Here is a 24454-nt window from a genome sequence, read left to right as displayed (position 1 = left end):
TAAGTCACAATCATTAAAAGAATCCAATAACACTGATTATTATCTTAAATAATGGTACAAAAGAAATGTGGTCTCAAGGGAGCAATGTGTTTGTATGTTTATTTTCTATGTGTTTGTGTATTTATTTGTGTGTATGCTGATAATGTGTATGTGTCCGCCACCAGCTGTCTGCCTGTTTGGTGGAAGAGAGCTGGTAGAGGGTGATCAGAAGGCTGTGCGTGATTCCTCTGGCAGGTGCCTGCTGTTTGACTGCAAGGTAAGTCATATCAACAAACACACACACACAAATACAGAGAAAATACTCACACACATACTTATTCAAAATGATTTTTATCAGACTCCTCTGCAGAAAGAGATACCACAATAACTCATGTAACCAAGCACTTCAGCTCCATTAATTTCCATCTTGCCGTGCATGACAGCTCACTAAACACTCATTCCATAGCTACCATAACCCACCCTAAGAGGATGAATCAAACCTCGGTGAGCCAGCATGCAAGATTGTCCACCTCAGCTGAATATCGTAGATCTATCTTATCATCGTCCTCTTTGTGTTACAAAGAAATTGGCCAAATCTCTCTGATTGAGTTTACATTTGGAGACCAAAGCAGTGCACCTGTCAATCACAGGAGGCCACAGCCATTCTTCAGTACCAATCATCAGATACCACAGTGATCCCAAATCATATTCATTTCACAGTTGTTCAGAGCATTTGCTTTTGTCTGCCTGGTGCACCAGATGGGTGGGTTGCTCACTTTTGGGAGTAATTCACTTGATGACATTATGCCCGGCAGCCCCAATCAATCACAGAAAAGTGATTTGAAGTTTTTAATCACCCAACTCTATCATATCAGCTACCTTCCCCTATGAATTCTGCAAAGCTCCATAGAATCTGCAGTTTCAGACAGCTGTCGGGCTTGCTTGCCCACACCTGGCCCATCTGTAGTCCCAGTTAACTGACTGGCAGTCCCAGGCAGATCAAAGAAATGGGGACGGGGAGTGCTGTCAGTCAGCCCACTGCTGCAGACTCCTGCAGGCTTCCCCTGACAGCTACTTGTCATGCCTCTGATCTTCTGTCTGCCTGCTGGCTGCAGGGGGGGGGGCGGCAAGTTTTGAGTGGTGGGTGGCAAGAAGTAGATGGTGCAGCTTGTTTGGAAAGTTGTTCGGAGACTTTTGGGGGAAGTTTGTTTTGACAAATTCATGAAAGCGTACTCCGCATTTGCACAAGCAGAGGTCATGACACCTCATGGGGACGTCTTGTGGACAGATCGGTTTAAGATTATCCTTATGTAAAATATTTGTGCACTATAATTGAATAGAGAAGGCCCATTGTCTTCATCCAACTGTGTCTGGTGTTAATGACTCTAAATTAGCATCAGTCAGAGGGACGCAGATGAAATCATTAGAGAGACCTGCCAAAGGCATGCTGGGAAATGGAGCCCCCTAATCAGGTTCTACACACTGACTAAACACACATGCAGGGATAATCCAGAAGATTGATTCACTGTTTGTATAATAAAGATGCATCATGAATCATGATGTAAACCATTGAGGACAACAAGAAGAAAGAAGAAGAAAACTCTTTTTTCCCTTCAGAAGTAGTTTAGGAAAACAATGCCATTGACCAATGAGTAATTGGTTTATAATGAACAGGTAGGAAGGAGAGTGGGAGAGTGAATGAAGAAACACAATACATGAATAATTACCTTCATAATTACGTGCAGGCCATAAGCAAATGATGGGGGGCAGAGTGGACCTAGAAAATAGCTCATGAGGATTGTGTCTCTGCACATCACAGGACAGGACGATGCATCGAGTGGTCCCCAGTGAGCCGTGTCCTGTTCTCAACTGTCCAGAGTCTGAGCAAATCACCTTGAGTGACAGATGCTGTAAAGTCTGCAGAGGTATGGAGAAAACATTGTCCTATCCTAGCAACATTACATTTTTATGAAGTTATTTTCTCAAGTATGTAAATGTGTATAGATAGAGAAGAAGAACAGTATTATTTGCAAGATGAAGTCAGTCAATAACACATAAAAAGTAAATAAAAGTTAAAACCACATGTTTTTAGATCGACTTCCTACCTATACTATATGCAAATCAACTCGTAGTTATGATGTGGTTATTGTTTAGAAAGCTTCCCTTTGCTGGAGTGTTTAAGAAAACACAACCATGACTTCTTCAGTGCAAGAAAGTACCAAATTTACACGACCCCTTTCACAGTATCTGCATGGGCTCGTTGTCTACGTTTGATTTCCTGACAACATAAATCCTTGAACTCATCAACCAGTAAGACTTTTCAAATCAGTCTCTTCTCAAAGCAGCATTGTGTTCACAAAGATGGATTACCTTTCGCAAACAAATTAAGCTGATTTTGGAGGTATTTCTCATTGAGTTCGCAAGGAATGAAATCAATGGCTGCCGGTAAAGTCCGAAATCAATCTAAAATTGACGGTAATACAAAGTATGTGTGATTTGTCGTTAATGAGCTCAAACCTGCCATATGAATGGTATTGTCTTCTAAATCCCACTTGTCGATGTGATTTAGCTCGGATCAAACCCATTTCCAATATTTGTTTTTTCTTTTAAGATTATGAAATCAGATGTGACAGAGAGAACTGCTAGCAAATTAATGTTGTTTTACTCTTAATGTGCCTGGGAAAGACGCCACAGTAAGTATACTCCTAGAAAAGGTTGTAGTACTAGACATAACCTTTGTCTCTGTATGCCTCCGTCGCTCCTCTCCTCTGGGTCTTAACCTTTTCCTCTCCGCGTGCCTCCTGCAGGTCATGACTTCTGCTCAGAGGGCCACGGCTGTGTGGAGCACTCCGACTGTGTGAACCTGGAAGCAGGAGACTGCTGTGTTTGTAAGGATGGCTTCCGCCCACTGCGAGACGATAATGCCTACTGTGAAGGTATGACATGGTTCTAAATAACAGACACTGATTTTTAGCTTAAGTTTTTTGCCCTCCATGAGTGGATAAGTGGTTGTTTTTTGTGGTAGGTGAATGTGCCTTGGATGAATCAGGAGTGCTTTTTGCTTTTGAGAGGATATTGTTAGTTTTAATTTTTTTTTTTTTTTAAGACTTAACAGTTGTCATGGTGCTCTGGCTGCCTGGTCTCAGCCTGATCTGGCTTGATTTTTAAAAATGAGCACAACATCTAAGAATATAAGTATAAAAATATCACATGTTTTCTTCACAACAGCAAGACACCACAATAAGGTTCCAGAAAACTAGAAAAACATGTTTGACATTGGAATAACATAGTGGAAAGTGGGAGTGTAGAGGTCAGGAAAGTGGAGGGTTTACACATCAATTTTGTTGTAGCCATGGTTACATGAGTATCATAAGTGATTTCTTTATGTTATTTATATATTTTCATATTTATAAAGACTCTCCTTTCACTAGATTTGCCCATATAACCACAAATGACACCTTGCCCTAAAAAATAATACAAGTGTTATTTTTCATTCAGTCATCCTGTTTTTGCTATCCCTGCTGGGGTCATCTCACAGTCAGCGTAGTTGGAGATGTCATGGCGTATTTTCCACCTTTCAGAGGAAAATGTTTGCTGCTTCTCATCCTAAAGCAATATAAAAGCAACTTCCAGGCCTCAGGTCTGAGGTAGATAATCCATAAAAAATAAATATGAGGTATTAATTAAGTTTGATCAAAGGTTTTCTGTTTTAGCTATATTTCAGCTATGTTTTTATTTTAATGAGCGAATCACATGACTCCCTGCTGACCTGACACCTGAAGGAATAACTCAAAAAATGTTGGCTTTTTACTTTAATGCTGTGTTTTTAAATTTGGGGTATCTTTGTTAGTTTGAATTGTAATGAAAAGATAATAAAGGTTAAAAAATGGAAATGCATTCACTATAGATTGAAAAAAAAATGTAGACATTTGCTAAAGACCCATTAAAACACTTTGTTGAATTCATGCTTTTATCGCATAATCCTTTCGAGATGGGAGACCGTAATCCTCTCATTATTTGTGTCCACAACACGCAACGACTGCTTTTCAGAATGCATTTTGAGAGACAAATGTTTGTCTTCTCAGTCAGTTGATTAGTTTGTGATATAAAAACATGCTGCAGCTTTATGTTGGCATGTATTCAGTGTCACTCTGCTGGGGCAGTGATTAAAGTCACGCCATCCATCATCAATGAGGTCATTCATTACTGATTGCACACCAAGGCTCAGATGTCTCCAGCCACCTTGCACTTTTAAGTGAAACAGAATGTGACTGATTATATCAGCACTTACTATTTGTAATAATCATATAAAAACTGACAATGTTTTACTTAATTGCCTTTTGAATGACCCACATTGTATGATTAAAAAGCATGCTCTATACCTCATTGAGCAGGTCATTTCATGTTGCTGATGAAGCTGTAAAAACCTGCTCCGAGTTTAAGCGTTCACACACTAAATTGACAGTGCTTCAGCTGAATTTCTCATTTCACATCTTGGCTGATATTTGCCAGATGCATCGTTAAAAAATGATGACCTCATCATCAGCAATGCTATCTCCTAAAATATGTAGTAAACATCATGTCATAACTGCTACCCCTGTGCATCTCTGGTATTAATGAGTAAACATGGCATTAAAGTTACTCAGATACTTCTGCGTATGACCTTGACAGCTGCCCTGTCAATGTTCAGCCTTCTTGATCTTCCTTTTTCATTGTGTGTATGTGTGTGTGTGTGTGTATGTGTGTGTGCGCGCGTGCAGTTTCAGAGCATCTGTTTGTGAGTCTGTCTTGGCCTATTTTTTTTTATCTGTAGTCCACACACTCCCTGTAATATATTTTCTGTCACCTTCATCAAGCTGAGGCTAAAGCTTCAGAGCTTTTTGTTACTGTAACCAGGGTGCAAAATGAAAGAATACTAGTTAGCAGCTTCTGCAGATCTCACATTAATTTACAGATATGAGCAGTTGTCCAGGTAATTAGAGGGTCTTCGGGAATCTGCATAATTAAAGATACTATCTGTCTTAAATTAATGAGAAGTGATGCTGTGGGTTGTAGGTTGTGATCAAATGGCAAACACTGGCCCCACTCACTGTGGTCTCTTTCAAAACATCATTCGTACACCCGTGGAAAAAAAAAAAAAATTCAAGCAATGTGCTTAAGTACAATTTGGAGGTATTTACTGGAGTACTTGTTTCTTTGCAGATTAAGGTTTACATACAAAATATTAGTTATTCAATAGTATGCATTATTTAAGTATCCAAATATATGTATATAATTTCCACCAACCATGTTCCTGTACAAAAAGACAAGAATTGAAATGCGGTTTTATGTTAATTCATCTGTAACAATAATACATATTATAATACAGTTTAATAATATAGCACTCTAACAGGGTCATTCTGTGAATACATTTTGCTGATAATACATCTGTTATTTTACTTAAGTAGAGTATTTTTACATTGTTGTGTTGCTACTTTTACAGAAAGCTGATTTTACCTTAACTCTCACTTTTACTTTAACAATGGGTCAAAGGACTACATGTAATGTGAGAGGTGAGAGTAATTGCTCATGAGGAACCCACTGTTTCCAGCCAAAAAACTGCTGACGTTGTTTGCCATGTTTGCCATAACTTAATAATATGATATGATGATATGTCATTGTTGTGTTTACATTGTTGTGCTGCCCCGAAGAGACCAAACAAAATCTATTAATGCAGCCATGAGTGCTGATAATACTTCTGTATTGTGCATAAATACAATTTTGACTGAAACGTTTTTACTAATAACTGAGTATTTTTTACATTGTGATATTAGTAAAGAATCTGAATACTTTGCCACCACTGCACTCTACTTGAGAGTGAGGAAATAACATCTATTTTAATTCAAATGTAAAAGAGGAAGATGAAACACGATGAAAAATATTTGACTCTTAATTAGTTTTATGTTGAGGCGAGAGCACTCGCCTGTGCCCTAAAACACTCAGAAAACAGTCTGTTTGCAGCTTGGTTGCTTTTTGTTTTATCATTAATCACATATTTAATATCCAAGCTCCCTAAACATTTTCAGCAGCTCACTGTTGTAGAAATAAGGATAGAGCAACCCATCCTATTACCAGTGTGAAACCAAGTACAAGCAGACAGACTTGTGCCTCCAACATCACCACTTCAGACCCACACTATTCATCTCAAGAGCCGCCCGACTCTTGCTATGAAATTGGCAGTGTTTGTGGTGAGTGTTTGCATTGGAGACTGCACAGAGAAACCTGAAATTGACTCAATTTGCTGATGGAGTTCTCTCAAAAGCAATTGATTTTTTGTGTGTCTCTGTAACTCACTTATATGATTGTGTGTGTGTGCCGTGTGGAAAATAGAAGAACTGTCTTGCCAGAACATTGAGGATCCTATGGATGGGAGAACGTTTGTGTTTGTGTAATATACACACCATTTTGTGGCTGCAAGGAGATGTACAGAAAGATGAATGAAATTGCCTGCTTTCAATTCTAGATGAGTTTCAATACAGTGGTGCCCAAGAGATGAGATGAGGAGTCCAACTTAGAGGCAATTTTGTGTATTGAACACAGCAGGGAGATCATAAAATAGGAAAACATAGAGATATACACTGGAACATAGGGTTTTTTGTACACACACCCACACAAAAAAAAACATTCTCGCGTCCCGTCAAATGTAAAGGCAAGCATCACAAAAAGCAGAGACAGATACTAGCTCTTTAAAACATTCCTAGGTCAGAGATGGGCTCAAAATAGCCGATGAGATCACTTCTGTGTAAATTTTTCATAGAGGCAGCAGTAGGGAAAACTCTAGGGGATACCAGCCCTGTCTTTGTGTATGTCTGTGTGTATGTGTGCAGGTGCATGTCTGTGTATGTGTGTGTGTGTGTGTGTGTGTGTTTTGAGTTCTCCAACGGAAAAGGAGCCCAGTTTTTTTCCTCCATCCAATTCTCACAGCGCAGTCAGGCTGAAGTCCTATTTTGCTACATGCATGCGTGTGTTTAGGCCAGAATTAGACAGAGGGGCGAGCAATGGAGAAGTGACAGACTGTGTGATTGTCTCTAAATTGAACAATCAGTATAGTTCAACGTGTTGAGATAATACCATTATTCATCTCAGCATTGTAGAGGACTGCAGGCAGAGAGACATCTCCCATTGTTGTCTCGTTTTGAAATGCCCTACTTTAGAAATTCACCGTCAGGATTGCTCAAAAAGAAGGGCTGCATGGGTGTTTTTTGTTGTAGGAGTCATGTGGGAAATGTGAAATTCAAAATGATATTCTGTTGAACAGAAGACGGAAAGGGACAAAGTATGCAACAGGATTTTATTTTGATGTTAAGTGTATCCTAGATAGTGTTACTTACTTTACTTTATTTATGTATTCATCAGGGATACTGGACTTTAATTAACATCATTATGATTTATGTGCCAGATTTAGTCAAATAGCTAGTCTGCATCCGCAGTTCATTGGCCTACATCAACATTAAACAGTCAGTTCACCCAAATTTCAACATATTTTCTCAATTACCTTTAATGGTATTTAGCCATGCAGATAGTCTTCAGTTTCAATGAAATCTGTTTACAGGGACTTATGTGGATTATCCAGAGAAACCGGGTCGCTGCTTCTGGATGTACAAACATCTATCCACTTCTGTTGTATTGGTGTGGAGGTAGAAATGTCAGCGATGGATATCTCAAAAGCTTGATAATTAAACCAAAACTATCTGCATGGCTAGAAACCACTAGGGGTATTTGAGCAAATATGTTTTAATATAATTTTGGTAAACTTAACCTTTAAAGCAGATAAAGCTTTATTCATCTCAATATAGACTCACAGAAAGAGGTTAATTCAGTGTAACTTGTAAGCGAGCAAACACATAAAAGCATAAATAATAACTAAAACTTAACAACAAGAGATAAGATGAAACATTCAAAGGACAACAAAACAGTGTTTCAAGACAAAACGAGGCACATTACACACTGAATCTTATAAAGTGGTTTATATAAAGCATATAAGGCAAACAAAAGAAAGGCAGGACACAAGATATCTGACATTACACATCACATATAGCAAGCAGATTTCAAACAGACCTGCCAGACAGTGATGGACAGAGCAAGATGAAAGTATTATTACAGGCCACACAGGTGTTCATTTAGACCATTAGTCAGGTTGGAGCTGGGTGGAACTATGCTGGAAATTACATGATGTCGCAAACTCTATGTATCAATAAGAATAGACCTTTTTCATGGCACATGTTTAACATGTCATACCAAGAAAAGCATAGGTATAATTAAAAACATGAATCCTGGCTATATTCCACTTACATGTGCAGGTTTCAGGACCCGTGTTTTTTGCATGCTGGTCTCACTGGCTTTGCTTACTAGGACACGCGCAAAAGAATGGAGCCATTGTTAATGTTAGTGGTTGCACCTGTGCTTTTCCTGCTATGACAACTCAAAATGTCTGCTGTGAAAAAGGTCTATAATAACAGGGGAGGTTGTCCTGCCCTAATGGGTGCAACAGGAGAGTGAGAGAGATGCAAATCAACCTCTTCTTAGGACTGCATACATGCACACACAAGGTCTAATTAGGCAACATAAGTGAAAATATGTGTGTTGGTGGACTATGTGTGTGTAGAGGCTTTAAATATCATGATGGCGTTATTGTTTATCCAAATAAAGAGCTTTATAACTTCCTACTGATAATGTGGATTTGATATTGTAGGCTTATTTTAAATATGAGCGATAATTGATATGAGAAACTTCTAGGCTGCTTGCACACAGACTGAAGTTTTATTGCCTGTAAGCCATAACTGTGTGTGTGTGTGTGTGTGTGTGTGTAAGGATATGGTGTGTAAACACTGGCCGATCCGATTGCCGCTGCTGTCTTTTGAATGTCACAAGGTGGCAGCAGGCTAATTGGCACTGACTGAAGAGCACGGCCAGCTCCAAAAACTCAATCACTGCTGGGATGAGCCTCGAGCCTCCGGGCCCGCACCCGCCCCCACCCCACACACACACACACACACACTCACAGATGAACCACACACAGAGGCAAACATATACACATGTGTGTTTTTTTACACACACCTCACCTCTGTGACCCTGCTGAAATGTCACCCAAAACAGACAATCCCACCATGATCCAGACAGCCCCCCCCCCCTCCAGTGTAAATAACAGTATCTTAGCACTGCTCAAACAATATCCTTCAAATGTCACATGAGAGAAGTCTCCTTTCTGCTTCTTTTCCAGATGGGATCACACTTAATTCATTGGCTGGTTCATTCTCAGATGTAGTTTTATTTATTTCACTGCTGCATGATACTGCTGTAGATACATTATGCCATGATGAAGATGTTGGGTATTGTGATGAACATCCCTACATGAAGTAAAGGAATTGTTTCTTGCTGCTATAGGTTACTCCGAAGCTTCCATGAGTACGACATCTCTTGAATTTTGGACTTTACAGCCTATTATAATTAAATTTTATGATATAAAATGCAGTTAAGTTGTTTGATGGGCTGGTGACCTATTCCATATGTTCCACCCAGTAATAATTGGGTTAGCAAAATGAATGAATGCATGAATTATTAACCTCATCTAAATTTAATCTCAGTGAATAGCCTATTCTAGATATAATCAAAAATACTCAATAAAATATTCTATTAAGGTCCTTATGTAGATCTGTGCCAACAGGAGGCAAAGCAGTTTATTTATGAAGCACGTTTTACTACAAGTAAATGTACACTGAAAATCGTACAGCAGCAAGTAACATGTTCAGATGAATATAATAAATAAAATGCAACAATTACACAAAAAAAGTATCAACATGTGAATTTCAGAACTAAGTTTGATCTCAGCTTCATCCTTTTCATAGAGCGCCATTTCTGCTCCTTGTTACTCATTGTTTAGACCTCTGGCCTACGGGCTACACTCGGTCACAGACTGACGAGTGATGGATGATGATGCTCCATCGATTTACATGTGGTGGAAAATCTTTCCCAGATTAATGAAAGCCGTGATGGAAAGCAAAACCCTACTCACGCTCGCCACACGTAAACAAAGCACTTTTGTCTAAGAGACGCACCCGGCTTTATTTAAGTCATGCCAAATCGAAGTGCGCATGTTTAATGTGACATATAGACACACATACACACACACTAGATGCAGTAGTTCAGGAGCTGGTAGACATTTGCACATAAGGTTCATGAGTGTTGTTAAATTGGATGGAACTTTCATACGATGTGGATATTGTCTGTGTAATGTGTTGAAAATATAGGAATTTTGGGGACATATTAACAAGGAGAAATAATAACACATGTTCACACACTCCAGCAAGCCCACACACTCCTCCCCCGCCTTTTCCTTATTTGATGTTCATTGTTCTAAGTCAGGTAGCAGGCTTCTAAGTGTTTACAGTGATTGATCACAGTATGAGTGTCTGGTATTTAGACAATGACTGCGCTCTCCGAATGCAGATTTTCACTCTTGTTTCTTCCTAATTGGATTCTCTCCACTCAGTCATCTTAATTGGCTTCTGCTCTTGCCAAAATTTGCGGTGACGTTTTGCAATTTTGTTTTGGTCTTTTTGAGGCTGTTTATTTAAGAGTGATTGTCCAATTTAGTATGTTGAAAAGATACAGAAAAAATAGTTTTCTCTTTTAAAAAAGTAAGTCTATCTTTAGTTTCATGTTTAGGCAATGGTTCCAAAAAAGAAATAAGTTGCTCTGTTCCATTTCAAAGAAACTCATTTAGTCTGAGTTTTTTTTTCCCCATTGTGATTTCCTTTAAAGCAGATATGAAATTATAATTGCCCCTAAAGACTGCAGCAATGAAGAAGCAAACTGATTAAAAAACACCACACTCCTTTGTCATTTACAGCAATTTTCCTCTGAATGAAAGAAAGTGGAATGTATTTAGACTAGTTTCGCTTGTTGAACCACCTTTTCCAGACACACTCTGCAATACAACTTGCAGTGTCACAATGTGTTACTGGCCATAAATACTCAAGACTTCAGCAAATAGAACAAAAGAAAAGTCTATACCTGAACTGTGAACAGAATAAGCAATTTGAAGACCTCACATTTAGATCTGCTAATTTACTATGATGGGCACAACCTGCATAAATACTGTATGTCAGGACTAAATGAATAATCAATTAAAGCTGGAGTGCAGGACTTTTGTATCCTCCTTCTGGCAGTGACAGTAACTACAACACACTGTCGACACGTGCTTATGTCATAGGCTCTACTGTAGCCTACTCCGTCACTAATGTTGCAGCTGTAAAACGGTGGATAAATTGTTTTTTGCATCACACAACCCCCACGAAATCACTTGTTTCACAATTGGAATTTGGTCTGATAACATTTGGAAAGCCTAGAAGATGTGCGCGATTCAATTATTTTATCCTCGTTCAAGTTGGCAGAGGGCTAACTGGAAGTTACCCGTTTCAGCTGGCAGAAGTCTCTAGTGCGCATGCTCTACCCATAGAGTGTTCATTCATCTGGCCGGTGTGGGAATGTCAAACCCAACACCAAATTTAAAACTCTGTATACTGTGAAATACAGAGAGATTTATTTGGAGGTGATAAGCTTAATCAGCATTGTGTGGCAAGGGCTTGTTAAAATTCTGCACTGCAGGTTTAAAAACTAATTGATGGATTAAATTATTTGTTGCAGCCTTAATCTTATTTTTTATTCTTGAAAAATTTCTTAAAGAGATCAATCACAATGTATGTATTTCCAGTTTCCAGTATTTATGCTAAGCTAAGCTAACCCTCTCATGGCTGTAACTTCATATATAATGGACATAACAGGAGGTGTTTCAGCTGCATTTTTCAGTTGTCTGTATTACATGCGTCTGACTGAGAAGACACACGTCCATTTTAATCGATTCAGCTGTCTGCACAGGTTGTGTAAGGGCTTGCATTTTCACTTGCCTCTCTCTTCTTCTGTTTTACACAAGTAACTATGGCAATTGTGAGTTGGGCTGCCAAAACAAGGGTGACCTATACTCAATACTGTGCCTGAATGCTGCTGATAACGTGCTGCTTTTGCTACACAGGCTGTGCCGACATTGTGTGACTCTCAACAAGAACACGAATGAGAAAATCTCCCAGAATGTTGAACTGTTCCTTTAACGTGCCATTCAAGCCACCATAGCATAACCACCATATGTATGATTTTTTTTTTTGTTTTGTTTTAAATCCAACTATGGCTCCCTGAGTCATACTAACAAAATACAGTCCTGGAGACAAGAAAAACAATGTCAAGTCAAGTCAAGTTAATTTTTATGTGTAACTCAATATTACAAATTTGCCACAGGTGGCAATCTGTGCAGCAATACAACATCTTCTATTCTTAGACCCTTCATTTGAATGAGGAAAAAAACTTAAAATGGGTTCAAAGTAACTTATGGACAATTTTAACCAGGATTATTTCGTTTTTCTACAAACAAAAACTTCCGAGGATGTGACAATCACATAAAACTTCAACAGTAAAGCATTCTGTTTCACACATCCTGAACACCTCAACTCTATATTTAATCCAGTGTCACTCCTAAACCAAAAGAGTCACCCTGTTACATCCTCTGACACCTTTCTCCACCCATGAGGAACCGAGGCCAACTGTGGAGATTATTTGCTGAGTGGGACTCTGTTTGCCCAGCAGGAGCGGCTCTTTGTGTCTCCGCTCTTCCCTCTGCCTGTTATATATCTGGCCATTAGGGAACTGGCTAGTGAGGAATATCAGACAATGTTTTGGCAAGTCTTGTCCTTCTGCCATTTATTGAAAACCATCTGTTTGAGTAAGTGAGCTGGTTAGGGAAGGGATGGGTGGATGAGAAAAGGACAGAAAGAAAGAGAGAGAGAGAGAGAGAGACTGCTGGTGGAATGGCACAGATTCGGGTGCCTTTGTGGGATATCCAAAGGCAATGGCAGCGTTATCTCCCTACTTCCAGACCTTGGTGTACTGCAGTATGAAACACAGATAGCGAGGACGCTCCCTGTTAGAACTACATGCAATGCAAGCGGAGAGGGATAAGCTTCTATTCCCTATTTACATAGTTGTGGAATGACTTGGATGAGCAATAGTAGGAATGCGAAATCATGACTGTGACTATGTTCATTATGACTATGAACAATTATGACCTCCAACTACATAAATACAGTTGATAATAGTGTGTATAGTATAACTGTATATTTGAATAAATAGATTTAGGTCATCATATAGTAGGTTGTCATATGCAGGCAATTTTAGCCTGTATCAAGGTCAACAGTACTAGTCTATAGAGAACCAAAGTCCTGACATTACCCCTCGACTTGCTGCTGTTCCACTAGCTTTTGTAACTCAAAGCAATTTGGCTTTAAGGGTTTCTTTCCGAAAAAATGAAATATGTTCTTGTGCTAAAGATAAATTAGCTGAGCACCCACCTTCTATTTGAATTTGAGCCCTTTGTGATTTTTTTCTTTTCAGATAATTTTTTGCTTTGGATTGATAGTGAAGATACAGACAGGAAAATAGGAAGAGAAAGAGGGGTATGACATGCAAAGAGGGTCCCTGGCCAGAGTCTAAGGAGGGACATCTCAGTTTCATGATATGTGTCCTAGGATAGCACTTCAGGGTGTGTCAGTACACTGTGATATCACTGTTGTGTGTGTTTATAGGGACAACAGCCCTGATCACACCCAACCACACCCATCAGTGAATCTGTGATCACAGCTGCACAGGGTGTGAAAAAAGCATATGGTCAGTGCTACTAGCAATGCAAGCATGATTTCAAAGGCCTCAGAAAACAGACATATAATTAAAACATCGATACGACATCATTTCTGAAAATAAACAATCCCTGTCAAGGTAAATGGAGTGAACTGCATGTCATTAATTAAAGTTATGTTGTAGTACTGGATTTTCAGTAGCTGGATTTTGAATAACTTGCATTATTACAAATGTCTTTGCAACTTTAGTTTTGCTTACCTCATCAGAACCCAAAAGTTCTGGTTTCATATAGCTTTCTATGAAATAACGAGAGTAGTTTGCTATGATTGTTGTCTGACAGCACAAACTTAATGACGTCCTTTTTCATGAATAACTTTAACTAATAACGCAAAGCTATCCACTCTCCTCAGGTAGAGGACAATGATTGATTTAGTAGTTATGCTGAAATGTACAAAGGTGAAAAGAAAAAAAAAACAGCCATTTTCTAGCCATCCATCGTGGCGTGGCAACAGATTGACCCCGAGCACTCCATTCAACGGTAAAAGCTGCCGTTGACTCTTGGCCAGCCTTCTTTGCCTGGCGCATCACGTGTGTCCGTGTGACAGGCCAATCAAGAAAATGGAGTGTGTTAATGGAGATGGAGATTTGTTCGTGCGGTGGCCCTCATCATCTCACCTCCTAACATATTGTTTTAGCAAACGTAACTGCTGTCACCAGGGGCAGGATGGATGGTGTCTTACAGTTAATAGGCTCTAAATCAAAGCCACCGCCACGGACAGCCAATCAGAATCTGGGAAAGCTGTCACCTAAGACCTCAGCTCAAGGTTACCATTGCAATAGAGGGCAACGGAGAGTGAATTTGTTCTCTTACTTTCTGTCTCTTCAGCGACAGTTAATACCTTTCACTGCTTTCTCTCCACTTTTATTTCTCTGCCATCTAAATCTCTGTCTCTTGCCATCTCAAATGTTCACTCTCTTACAAACTCTCCACACTTTTTCCACCACTTTTACTTCACACTGGCTTCTCCCTTATTCTGCATCTTTCTATGTTTAATCCGCTACTTTGCCTGTCCTTTTCTCTCCACCTCCCTCTGTCCTACCTTTATATCTCTCACTCGCTATCTCAGTCTTTCACCCTCTCCCCGGCTGTCTCATCTCCCCCCTATTTCTGTCTAGCTCTACAGTATAGCTTGTCGTGACTCTGTCTTTGTATCTAGTTCTTCTGGTTAGCAGCCCTCCTGTCTGCCAAGGCGAGTCAAGTCAAAATTTATTGAAGCCCATAACACAAAGTATGCCTCAAAGGGCTGTACATATAATATAAACAGTAATGATCAACATTAGCAAAATATATAAAAATGTGTAGAAGTTAGATAAAGCATCATAAACAGAATATTTGACACATACAATACATATAATAAAAACAGTAATGAGCAGAATTAGCAAAATATATAAAAACATATTGAAGTGAGGCAAACTGCACATACAGCATTATAAACAGAATATCTGAAATATTTATAAATATATAAAAGAAAAAAGTGAAGTAAAAAACAAAGAGACTCATGAATGTTCATATCTGGATACATATGAAAACACACACACACACACACACACACACACACACACACACACACACACATATATATATACATATATACATATATATATATATATATATAAATGTTAAAAATGTTTAACGTACAGTACATATACCTAACCATGCGCACATAGACTGAGTATAAGATGGATAACTGTAGTTAAGTATTTAGGGCAGACTAAGTGAGGTTGAAGGCTGATGCGTCTGCCATTCCCTCTACCTCCTTTTTTCTCCCAACCCTCTCTACATCTCTGTTTCTCTCTCTCTCTCTCAAACCCAGTCACAGAGTTTAATTAGCCTCCATTCATTTAGTGAAGGACACGTGTACTTTCATAGGTGGTCGGCAATTGTCTGCCTGCTTCATTTATCCGTGAAGCTTTTGAATAGCTGGAGGCAGCACATATTGATGAACTGTGAAAAGAAGAGGACCGAGGAAATGTGAATGCCACAGTTGTAGGCAGGTGCTGAGCTCTTAGTTTGCGGGGTGGTGGGCGGTGCACTACCCAAGGACATGTGAGCCGAGTGAATGCCAATGCAAATCTATTGAAATTCAATTTCAAGTGCTCTTTGCAAAAGCATCTGGCACAGAACATATTCAGAGGTGAATGTCCTCTTGTGCTCTTACAGACACTGAATACAGTGAATGAATAATAAATTGGTAATGTCAAGGACTATGGAGTTTGTCTCTCACAAAGTTCCTACATTTGACCTGTACTATCAATAGGAACAAGGATCTGGAGCATATTACACGTCTATGTTGTTTTTTTTTCGGTTCGACTTGTATTTGCATCGAATTGCATTTGGTTGCATCACATTATCAAGATTATTTTGTTTACCCTGGCAGTGTTGTGCATCTTCTGTCTGATGGTTTGGCATGCAGTTTAGAACCCAGGAATAGCTGTTGCTAAGGCAACAGCTAATATGGATCCAAATATGGAATCATGAGAGTGAGATGGAAATACAAAGGACAATCTAATAAATTATATTCTTAAAGCTGCACTAACCAAGTTTTAATTACAAGGGTGTAGAGAGCCTCCAAAACAAACTCAGAGAAACACAGCCCTGAAAGTCCTTTGGTTTGTCCAGTTGTTACGCCAACATGTTGGCAAACAAGTTCCCACCTAAAGAATCCAGTGGAGACAGAGCAAAGTGAGCATTATCCTGGTTCCAGACCTCTGAATTGGCACCCACAGATTTTCTGACCATTCAAATGTGCATGTTAATGGTAGAGAAAGGATTGACGATTAACAGTTGGGTAAGCAGGATTGAGAATGGTGCCGACATCGTTCTACATAGCTAGCCACCTATAGCAGGTACCAACATTCATGAAAAATAGCAACAGATAACCAGAGACTCGAGAATTCAGCTAACATGAACACAATGTTAGGCTGAATTAATCAAATGAAACAAAATGCTAATTCTCTGTTATTATCAGACTATATGAGCATCCCTTTGTAGTGAGTTTCTGGCCACCTGATGAATATTCAGTTGCTTTTTAGCTCTGATTTTCCCTTACTTCATCTTTCTGCTGTGTAATGCTGGGCAGGTTGGGGGTAAACTCTGGAAACCTGAGATACCACTTGAGATATTACATATAAAAGCAATGCAACTCAACCTTAAAATCTACAGAATGCACTGGCAAAATAACCATATCAGCAAGCTAAATGTGGTTAAATGCTGAGTAGTAGTAGGCTAGTGTCAATGGGAGAATGAATGGGACTGTTACTTCCAGATCCAGGGCAGCTGGTTTTGTCCAATTGCACCCATTTTCAGGAGTATTTGGAATTATATCAAGGAATTATATTTTATATAAGATTTATGTATTCATTCAGAGTGAACAATATTAACTATTTTAATCAATCAGACTGTGCTTGATTGACACTCCTGTTGCAACTGTTAAAATGAGAATACGTACACCTTTAACATTGTTACTGGTACGTTTGATGACCTCATATGATGCTCAGCATAGGCTGGCTTGACTGAGCAGAGGTGTCATTAACCAGAATAACTGAAAACACCAGTATGGGTGCGGAGAGCCTTTCAAATTATTTGTCCAGTGGCGTAATTGTTACCCTACAGTAACTACTCATACAGGATATAAAAGCACAGGGATGCACTGAATAATCAGTAGTAGTCTGGAGAAAAGCAGCCAAGCCACCATGTGAAGTGCTTCTCTTTGAATAGATTGAAAATCGAATGGTGCAACCCTAAGTGCTTCAGTGGCCACCTCTCATGAACCCTCTGCATTTCAACCTCTGTCTCTCACTGATGAAGACAAATAGCCCTTTCCTACTGGCTGCGCAGGATCTTTTAGGAACCTTCTGTTACAAACACCAACTAGGACATACTTTAGTGTAGAAGGTGGTTCCCAGGATAGGGTTCCTGCAATCCTGAATCTGTTTCAAAGAAACACCTAAAATAGACCACAATAAAAAGCCGTGGCTGTCAGTATAACACTGCTGTAAAGATATATCCTCCCTATTGAAACTCAAACAGACAAAGCTGGATTTTCCTGTAAAAACTGTATCACCAGTGTCTACGTGTTCTTGTAGTCTCAGCCCTAATTAGAAATTAATGAAAACCAAAGGCAATTATGGCATGCTCCAACATCTTTGATGAATTCAGGAAGCTCATAAACATCCACACGAACTTTGCAAAACAAAACAAGACAACAAGATAGCTTTGTCAGCTAATTTATTTGTATAATCAGAGGGCAAGGTGATGCAACACTGACAAATATGTATAACAAGAAATATGATAAATAAACTTAATATTTGTCATTAAACATCAGCATATTATAAACAAATTATGGCTCTTATCTGTGCATACAATTAACTCTCCTCTCCTTTTTCCCTCTATTTCAAGTATTTCTGTACATTCCTGTAAGTAAAAACCTATTGAAAACTAAGTCAACAATGGCTGTCTCCCAAATGTATTCAGGTCAACACCCAAAGTCAGTCCTAACTTTCCTGCCACAGCATTTCCAAACTCCCACTCCTCTCTCCATAGAACTGGGAAGTATTATATAAGATATCATGGCATGTACTATGGTCACCAAATTTTTTTTCAGCGCACACACAGAATGGACAGCTAGCGGACCATGAGGAGATATTCATTGAATTTGACAAAAAGTATATTTGATTAGAATCACTGATTCTACCTTTAAAGCATTAAATATATAACGAAAAAGGGAAGGAAAAATAAAGAGGAAGTCAAAATCGATCATGAGGCTTGAACTTGAGGTCTGAGGCTTGAGGTATCAATGCAGAATATTGATTAAAATGATAAGATATTGTTTGGTCTTCAACAAAAGAGGATGTCTGTAATCTACCATCCAATATTTGCATATTTTTATGTAAAGGTCAATTGATATCTACGACATAATTAACCACGCATTAACCTTTTAACGAGAAGAGCACAAAACATAATCAGAAAATGATTTTAAAGATAATTTGACATCACTTTTACAGAATATTGTGGATTTAGAGAAACAATCAAAATCTGACCTAGCTTCGTTCTTTGTGTTTCCCTCTCACCTTTTCTCTCCCTTCTCCTCAGATATTGATGAGTGCGCTGAAGGGAAGCACTACTGCAGGGAGAACACCATGTGCGTTAACACCCCTGGCTCCTTCATGTGCATCTGCCATACGGGTTACATCAGGATCGATGACTATTCCTGCACAGGTGAGTTCCTTTGCTGACCCCATGACAGGCTGGAGTAAAGTGGAGAAGGCTGTGTGTTTATTCTGGATTTGTGAACCTTCAGAGAAACCTTTTTTTGTGTAGAGGTTGCTTACAGTTAAAGAGAATGATTGTCTTGTTTTTGTACGGGTGTGGAGACAAGAAGAGATGTGCAGAATAGATAAATAGATTCAATAGAAGGATATATCTCTACTGTAGATTTCTACTACAAGAGCTTTTAAGGAGAGGAATTTTATGTACCAAAGTTATTTCCAGTAAGAAATTATTTAATTTGCATCCTTAGTCTTACACTGGAGGATATTTGATTTCATGATGATAAATTCTGCAGCCAAGAGACACACAGACTTCCAGAGACAGAGAGAAGAAGAGGCAGCCAGACATTCAGATATAAACATAGTGAGTTATCAGTGTCAGTGTGCAGCATGAGATGGGATGAGAGACATACTTATCATACAAATACTTTACGACACCTGTAAAACACACTTGGCCATGTGCTACACCTTCTCTCCCTATTTTCGTTCGTCATGTTCCAGATGGCGCCTGGTTAGACACACTTCTCTGTGAATCTGTCACCCTACAATTATAAACGGTCTGTTCATTTAATATGCATAGGGATGAATGTCGGAGTTTGATTTGCCTCTATTGGTTTTGCTTATGATTTTTTTTTTTTTTTTTGCTTATGAGTTTTGCTGATTACCAGCACCACATTAAAATAAAACAAACACACACTCACACAAATCAATACCAGCCTCACTACTTTATGATTCAGCACAAGCTAGCGATAGAGAAAAGATTGAACACTGAGAGAAAGTGTTGAATCAATTTTGGACTGCATTTGCTTTGTGTAGATTACAAAGCCCATCTCTCTGGCTCTTGCTCCTTGCTTTGTTAAAACTTTAGATTTGTCAAACTCTATAATTGCACATATTTATTCTATAAGAAAGTGTTAATGTGCACCACTAAACCCTATTTTATTGCGAGAAAGGAGAAAGGCCTTTGTGTTTAGGTATAGCATCACTCCAGCACATTCTAACAGGGTGTAAAACAAGCCTGTCTCAAGGGCAGTACACCTGAAGAAATAACCAAGTGCTGAAGCGTCTAGCAGCAGCCACTGAGAGTAAGCTCTTAGAAGTAAACTCACTGAATGCGAAAAGGAAATAAGATGGGATTTTTTTGGTGTGGTGTTTAAAAGGCTGTGCAGCCAAAGGTAGAACGGGACTTGAAAATGAGAGTAGATCTAGGAAAACAGCTCATATTTTTCTCAGGAGAGCTACCACTAATCTAAGACCAGATCTTGTGTTGTGGTCAGAAACACTGTGTGTTGTGTATTTTGTGGAGCTGACAATACCATGGGAGGATGCAGTTGAAGTGGCTTATGAGAGGAAACGGCTTAGATATACAGGGTTGGCAGAAGAGGCAGAGGAACGTTGTAGGAAACCAAACGTCTGTCTAGTGGAATTTGGCTGTAGGGATTTTGTTGGCAAATCAGCTTTGTCCCTTTAGTTAGAAGAGAGTTGAGCCTAAAATAGGCAATTAAAACATGGCCGACACAGCAGCAAATTCCAGTAAATGGTTGTGGGTAGAGACTAGGCCTAAGATAGGTAAGTGAAAAATCCTGAAAATTTTAGCTGGTGATGTTATAGACAGATTTGTACGTTGTATCTTGCTTGTGAGGATGAAGCAGCTGGAGAGGCTCAGTTGGTTTGTTTGCTGCCGGTGATGGCAACATGCTGCTTAGCTTAACCTGTTGTTATATATACAGACATGGGTGGTCCTGGGACACCTCATACCAGACGGTTTGCTAATAGTTGCTAGTTGTAGGGTTTGCAGAGGTAGGTAAACAGTAATGGTGGCTGGACAACTGAGTGAGCCATGGCATTGAAATGAAGCTGCCTATCAAGCCAGATGGACCAGTAATTGTAGCTCAGCCTAAGCAGACACACAATATTATGTTTTTTTTTTTAAAGTTTATTTATTTGCACAAATAACAACAAAAAAGCCTAATGCATTAAATGAATAAAGTGGATTGTCCTGGTGAGATTAAAAAACAAAAAAAACCCAAAAAGGATAAATATATGTCTATTATATATATACATCTGCACATAAATTAAAGAAAAAGTGACAAGAATAGAGAAAAAGAAGAATAACCAATAATTATATGTGCCAACAATAAAATAAACACATATACTAATCGCTATTAACAAGCATAGCATATTATGAAACTGATAAAAAAAAATGTACAAGGAGAAAGAAATAAATTCACCAAAAGAAGTAGTCTGACTCATCAAACAAAGGATCAAGGGCAGATTAAAGCAGCATTAAGTCAGAAAAGTTTCTGATATAACAAGCGACTATTTATAAGACAAGTGGAGCTAGATAAGCTGGGATGGTGGTAGGACTACTGAGGGGGCCATGGCATTCAGATGAAACTGCTTATCAAGTCAGAGGGGCCAGCCAATGTAGGTTAGCCCTAAATAGATAGAGTGTAGATGGAATGATGGGTCGCGGTGTATCTGCTCTTTGCTTATTTACGGTTAGGATTCAAAGGCAGTTTAAAGATACATTAGGTCAGGGTTAGAAAGTCGACTCACCTGTCAGAAGGCTCATAGCATAGATTTATGATGGCACAGCCTGATATCCGCTGCAGGGCATGATGATAGATCAAAACATCATTTAACATCCTGGGCTTCCACAGGAATGCTCACACAACTTCTGGCACATTTCATTATGTGTGTGAATAACGGAGGCATGCCAGTTGCTTGTTGATATATTTGCAACTCTGAGCTTTTCAAAAGCGATTCCAATAGTTGGTGTGAAAACTTTTATCCTTTGGAAACTTCACTTCAAAGATTAACTTCAGGCCTATTTGGAAGTGTCAGAGTGTCTGTGGACTCTCTGCCTTGTTTGTGTCTACAGTCTACAGTCATCTGGTGTGTGAAAGTACTGTACTGTGCTTGCGTGTGTGATAAGGAGAGAGAAAGTCACCAATAACCTGAGAATGAGAGAGAATGTGAGTGGAGGCGGCAGACCAATTTGTTCCTGATCAAAGTTGAAACCAAAGTCAATTTCAACAGCAAACCAAATCAATCTAAAAAGAATGCGTGGATGATTGTTGTTGGTGATCATGGTAGTCCCTAAGCGTGTTCATAACAGCTTCTTCCGCTACAGTTTGTCTTCAGGTTACAGTAGATGAGACAAACTTCATTACATGTGAGAGAAAGAGACCTATGTCATCTCGATTTATCAGATTGTGTGGAAATCATACAAAAAAATCAGGTGTAGTTTAAGTGAAATCCTGTACACTTATTTGTTTTCTTGTCAAGGGATCAATCCACTCTTATATCTCTCTGTTAATTACAGTATGAAGCTAGAGCCATGAGGCGAGTAGCTTAGCTTAGCATAAAGCCCTAGAGCAGGAGGAAACAGCCTTGCTCTATCCAAATATCCACTCACTAATTAACACGTTATATCTTGTTTGTTTAATCCATACAAAAACAATAATGCAAAAACGTCACTTTGTGGTTTTAGGTGAAGATACATGCTATAACTGTTTCTTGGCAAAGAGCAGCCAGGCGTTTGTTTTCTAAATCTTGTTGTCACTGTGAGGCAGGCAACCAGCGGAGACAGTGCACAGGAGTGTCAGGCAGATACATTTTGTTAAGAAACAGTTACACCATGTTAATTCAATCTAACCCCACAATTTGTCGGTTTTACATTAATCTTTATGTATGAATTAAATTGATATGTGCTGGTAGGCAGATTTTTGAACTTTTGAACTTGCTGTTTCCCCCTGCTTCCAGTCTGTATGCTAAGCTAAGCTAATCACCACTCCTTGCTCGAGTTTCACAGACATCACAGTGGTATCGTTCTTAAATCTGGAGTGTAAAAACTATTTTTATTTTATCTGAATATTGGATATCTTTTAAAAAAAATATTGAATGTTGATGCATGAATCTGATAAGGAAAAATACAGGATGTATGTGGAAAAAATGAACTGTTAAGATTTACTGAGTGTAGAAACACAGAAAGACTTTGTAAGGTCTATTGTAAGGTCACCTACGGTACAAAGTCCATTTAAAATGTTTTTTTTATACTGCCAAATGCAGGACCATACTCAGTGTAAAACACGTAAGAAAATCTGAGTCAGTAATCCCTCTCTAATGTGATGTCTCTGTCCTTCTTCGAAAATAACACAGTGTCATTCCACAGTGATTAGCGGCAGATCTGCCTCGTTCCTCACCAGTTGTTTGCAGTTTGTGAAACACGATGCTAAGTAGCTCCCTGTGTGAATCATTTCCGAAGAGGAGGCAACGGACTGCTTTTCCTCCGTGTCTGTAATTAAAAAAAGCAATTTGAATCAATGCAAACTAACTCAGCGGCAGCAGAGTGAAGGGGCTGGCTGCTGCCACGCTGTACGCTGGAGGATTTACTGTAGGCCCGCAGCCTTCCTGCCGTGCCGTTGGAGTTTGAATTAAAGCCGTAAGACTCAGCAACACAACGAACACCCGGTGAAAACTCCCATTTCCTGCTCCATCTGGGCCCCCTGTAGAGTTTCTCTCTCTCCGTGTCAATGGAATTCAGGAAATAATAGAGCAAAGATAAGGATTTGTGACTTTGTGTTTTTTTTTGTGAGCAGGCTTCTGAAAGGCATAAACAAGTTAGAATTGAGATTGAGGAATAGTTTTTTTGAGGGAGTAACAAATGTGCATTCATCTCTTTGCTTGTGCTCTTATGATTTATTTAGTGAAAGAATACTCCTCGCTTACTCAGTCCTTTTCAACATTATCTTTAGACAACCACTGTACCTTATATGATTTCACTCACTGTGTTTTCTTTAATCTTCTGAGCTGCGGGCAAGTTTTATTGTTTTACTCATTTGTCTTTCTTCCACTGTGTGCTCATTCCCCAGATTCACAATGAAGATTAATACCCTCAAACCCAGTGGATTAAATTGTGTCACTATATTTTATGTAGTTTCCTATTAAAATGCCTTCAAGTCACTGTAGTGGAATACACAGCTATGCGTCTCCTTATAAAAGTCAATTTATGTGATTAAACCAAGGCTTATGCAGAGGCTTGATGTAATGACTTTTTCCTTGCTTCAGGCAAATTACCATCGTAATCTCCCCACTGAGTTATTGGACTATCAGCTCCCACACATCCACCATCAGAGCCCAGAGTGCTTGATTCTGAACACAATCACTACTACAGCCTCATCTCACCTCTTAGCCAATATTAGAAAGATGAGTTATAGCCAAATTAGGTGTCAACAATAACAGTCAGGGGTCTGGAGTACACCACAGGGTGCTTCTCCTTATACATGTTGATATGCTGAGTGTCACCTCTCTAGTCCTAGTGGCGGTAATTGACAATGAAAATAGGAAGATGCTAAGCTACTAGCTGCAGGAATCTGCTGCTTATTAATAGCAACTGAACATCTGCTTCTGTTTGAAAAGA

General features: G+C 39.1%; 1 protein-coding gene across 1 annotated transcript in view; it reads left to right on the top strand.

Moving 5' to 3' along the window:
* The window catches only part of nell2a (neural EGFL like 2a), an 80180-nt gene that overhangs the window by 23951 nt on the left and 31775 nt on the right, over nt 1-24454 (top strand). Inside the window, exons 10-13 of the mRNA XM_044357784.1 lie at nt 165-256; nt 1799-1904; nt 2787-2915; nt 18854-18979. Of these exons, the coding sequence (XP_044213719.1) occupies nt 165-256; nt 1799-1904; nt 2787-2915; nt 18854-18979 (453 nt within the window). The remainder of the gene's footprint in view (nt 1-164; nt 257-1798; nt 1905-2786; nt 2916-18853; nt 18980-24454) is intronic.

The sequence above is a fragment of the Thunnus albacares genome, chromosome 7, assembly GCF_914725855.1.
Source record: "Thunnus albacares chromosome 7, fThuAlb1.1, whole genome shotgun sequence".
NCBI lineage: Eukaryota > Metazoa > Chordata > Actinopteri > Scombriformes > Scombridae > Thunnus > Thunnus albacares.
Note: the sequence above shows the minus strand (reverse complement) of the source record. Positions and strands in the feature narration are given on the sequence as shown.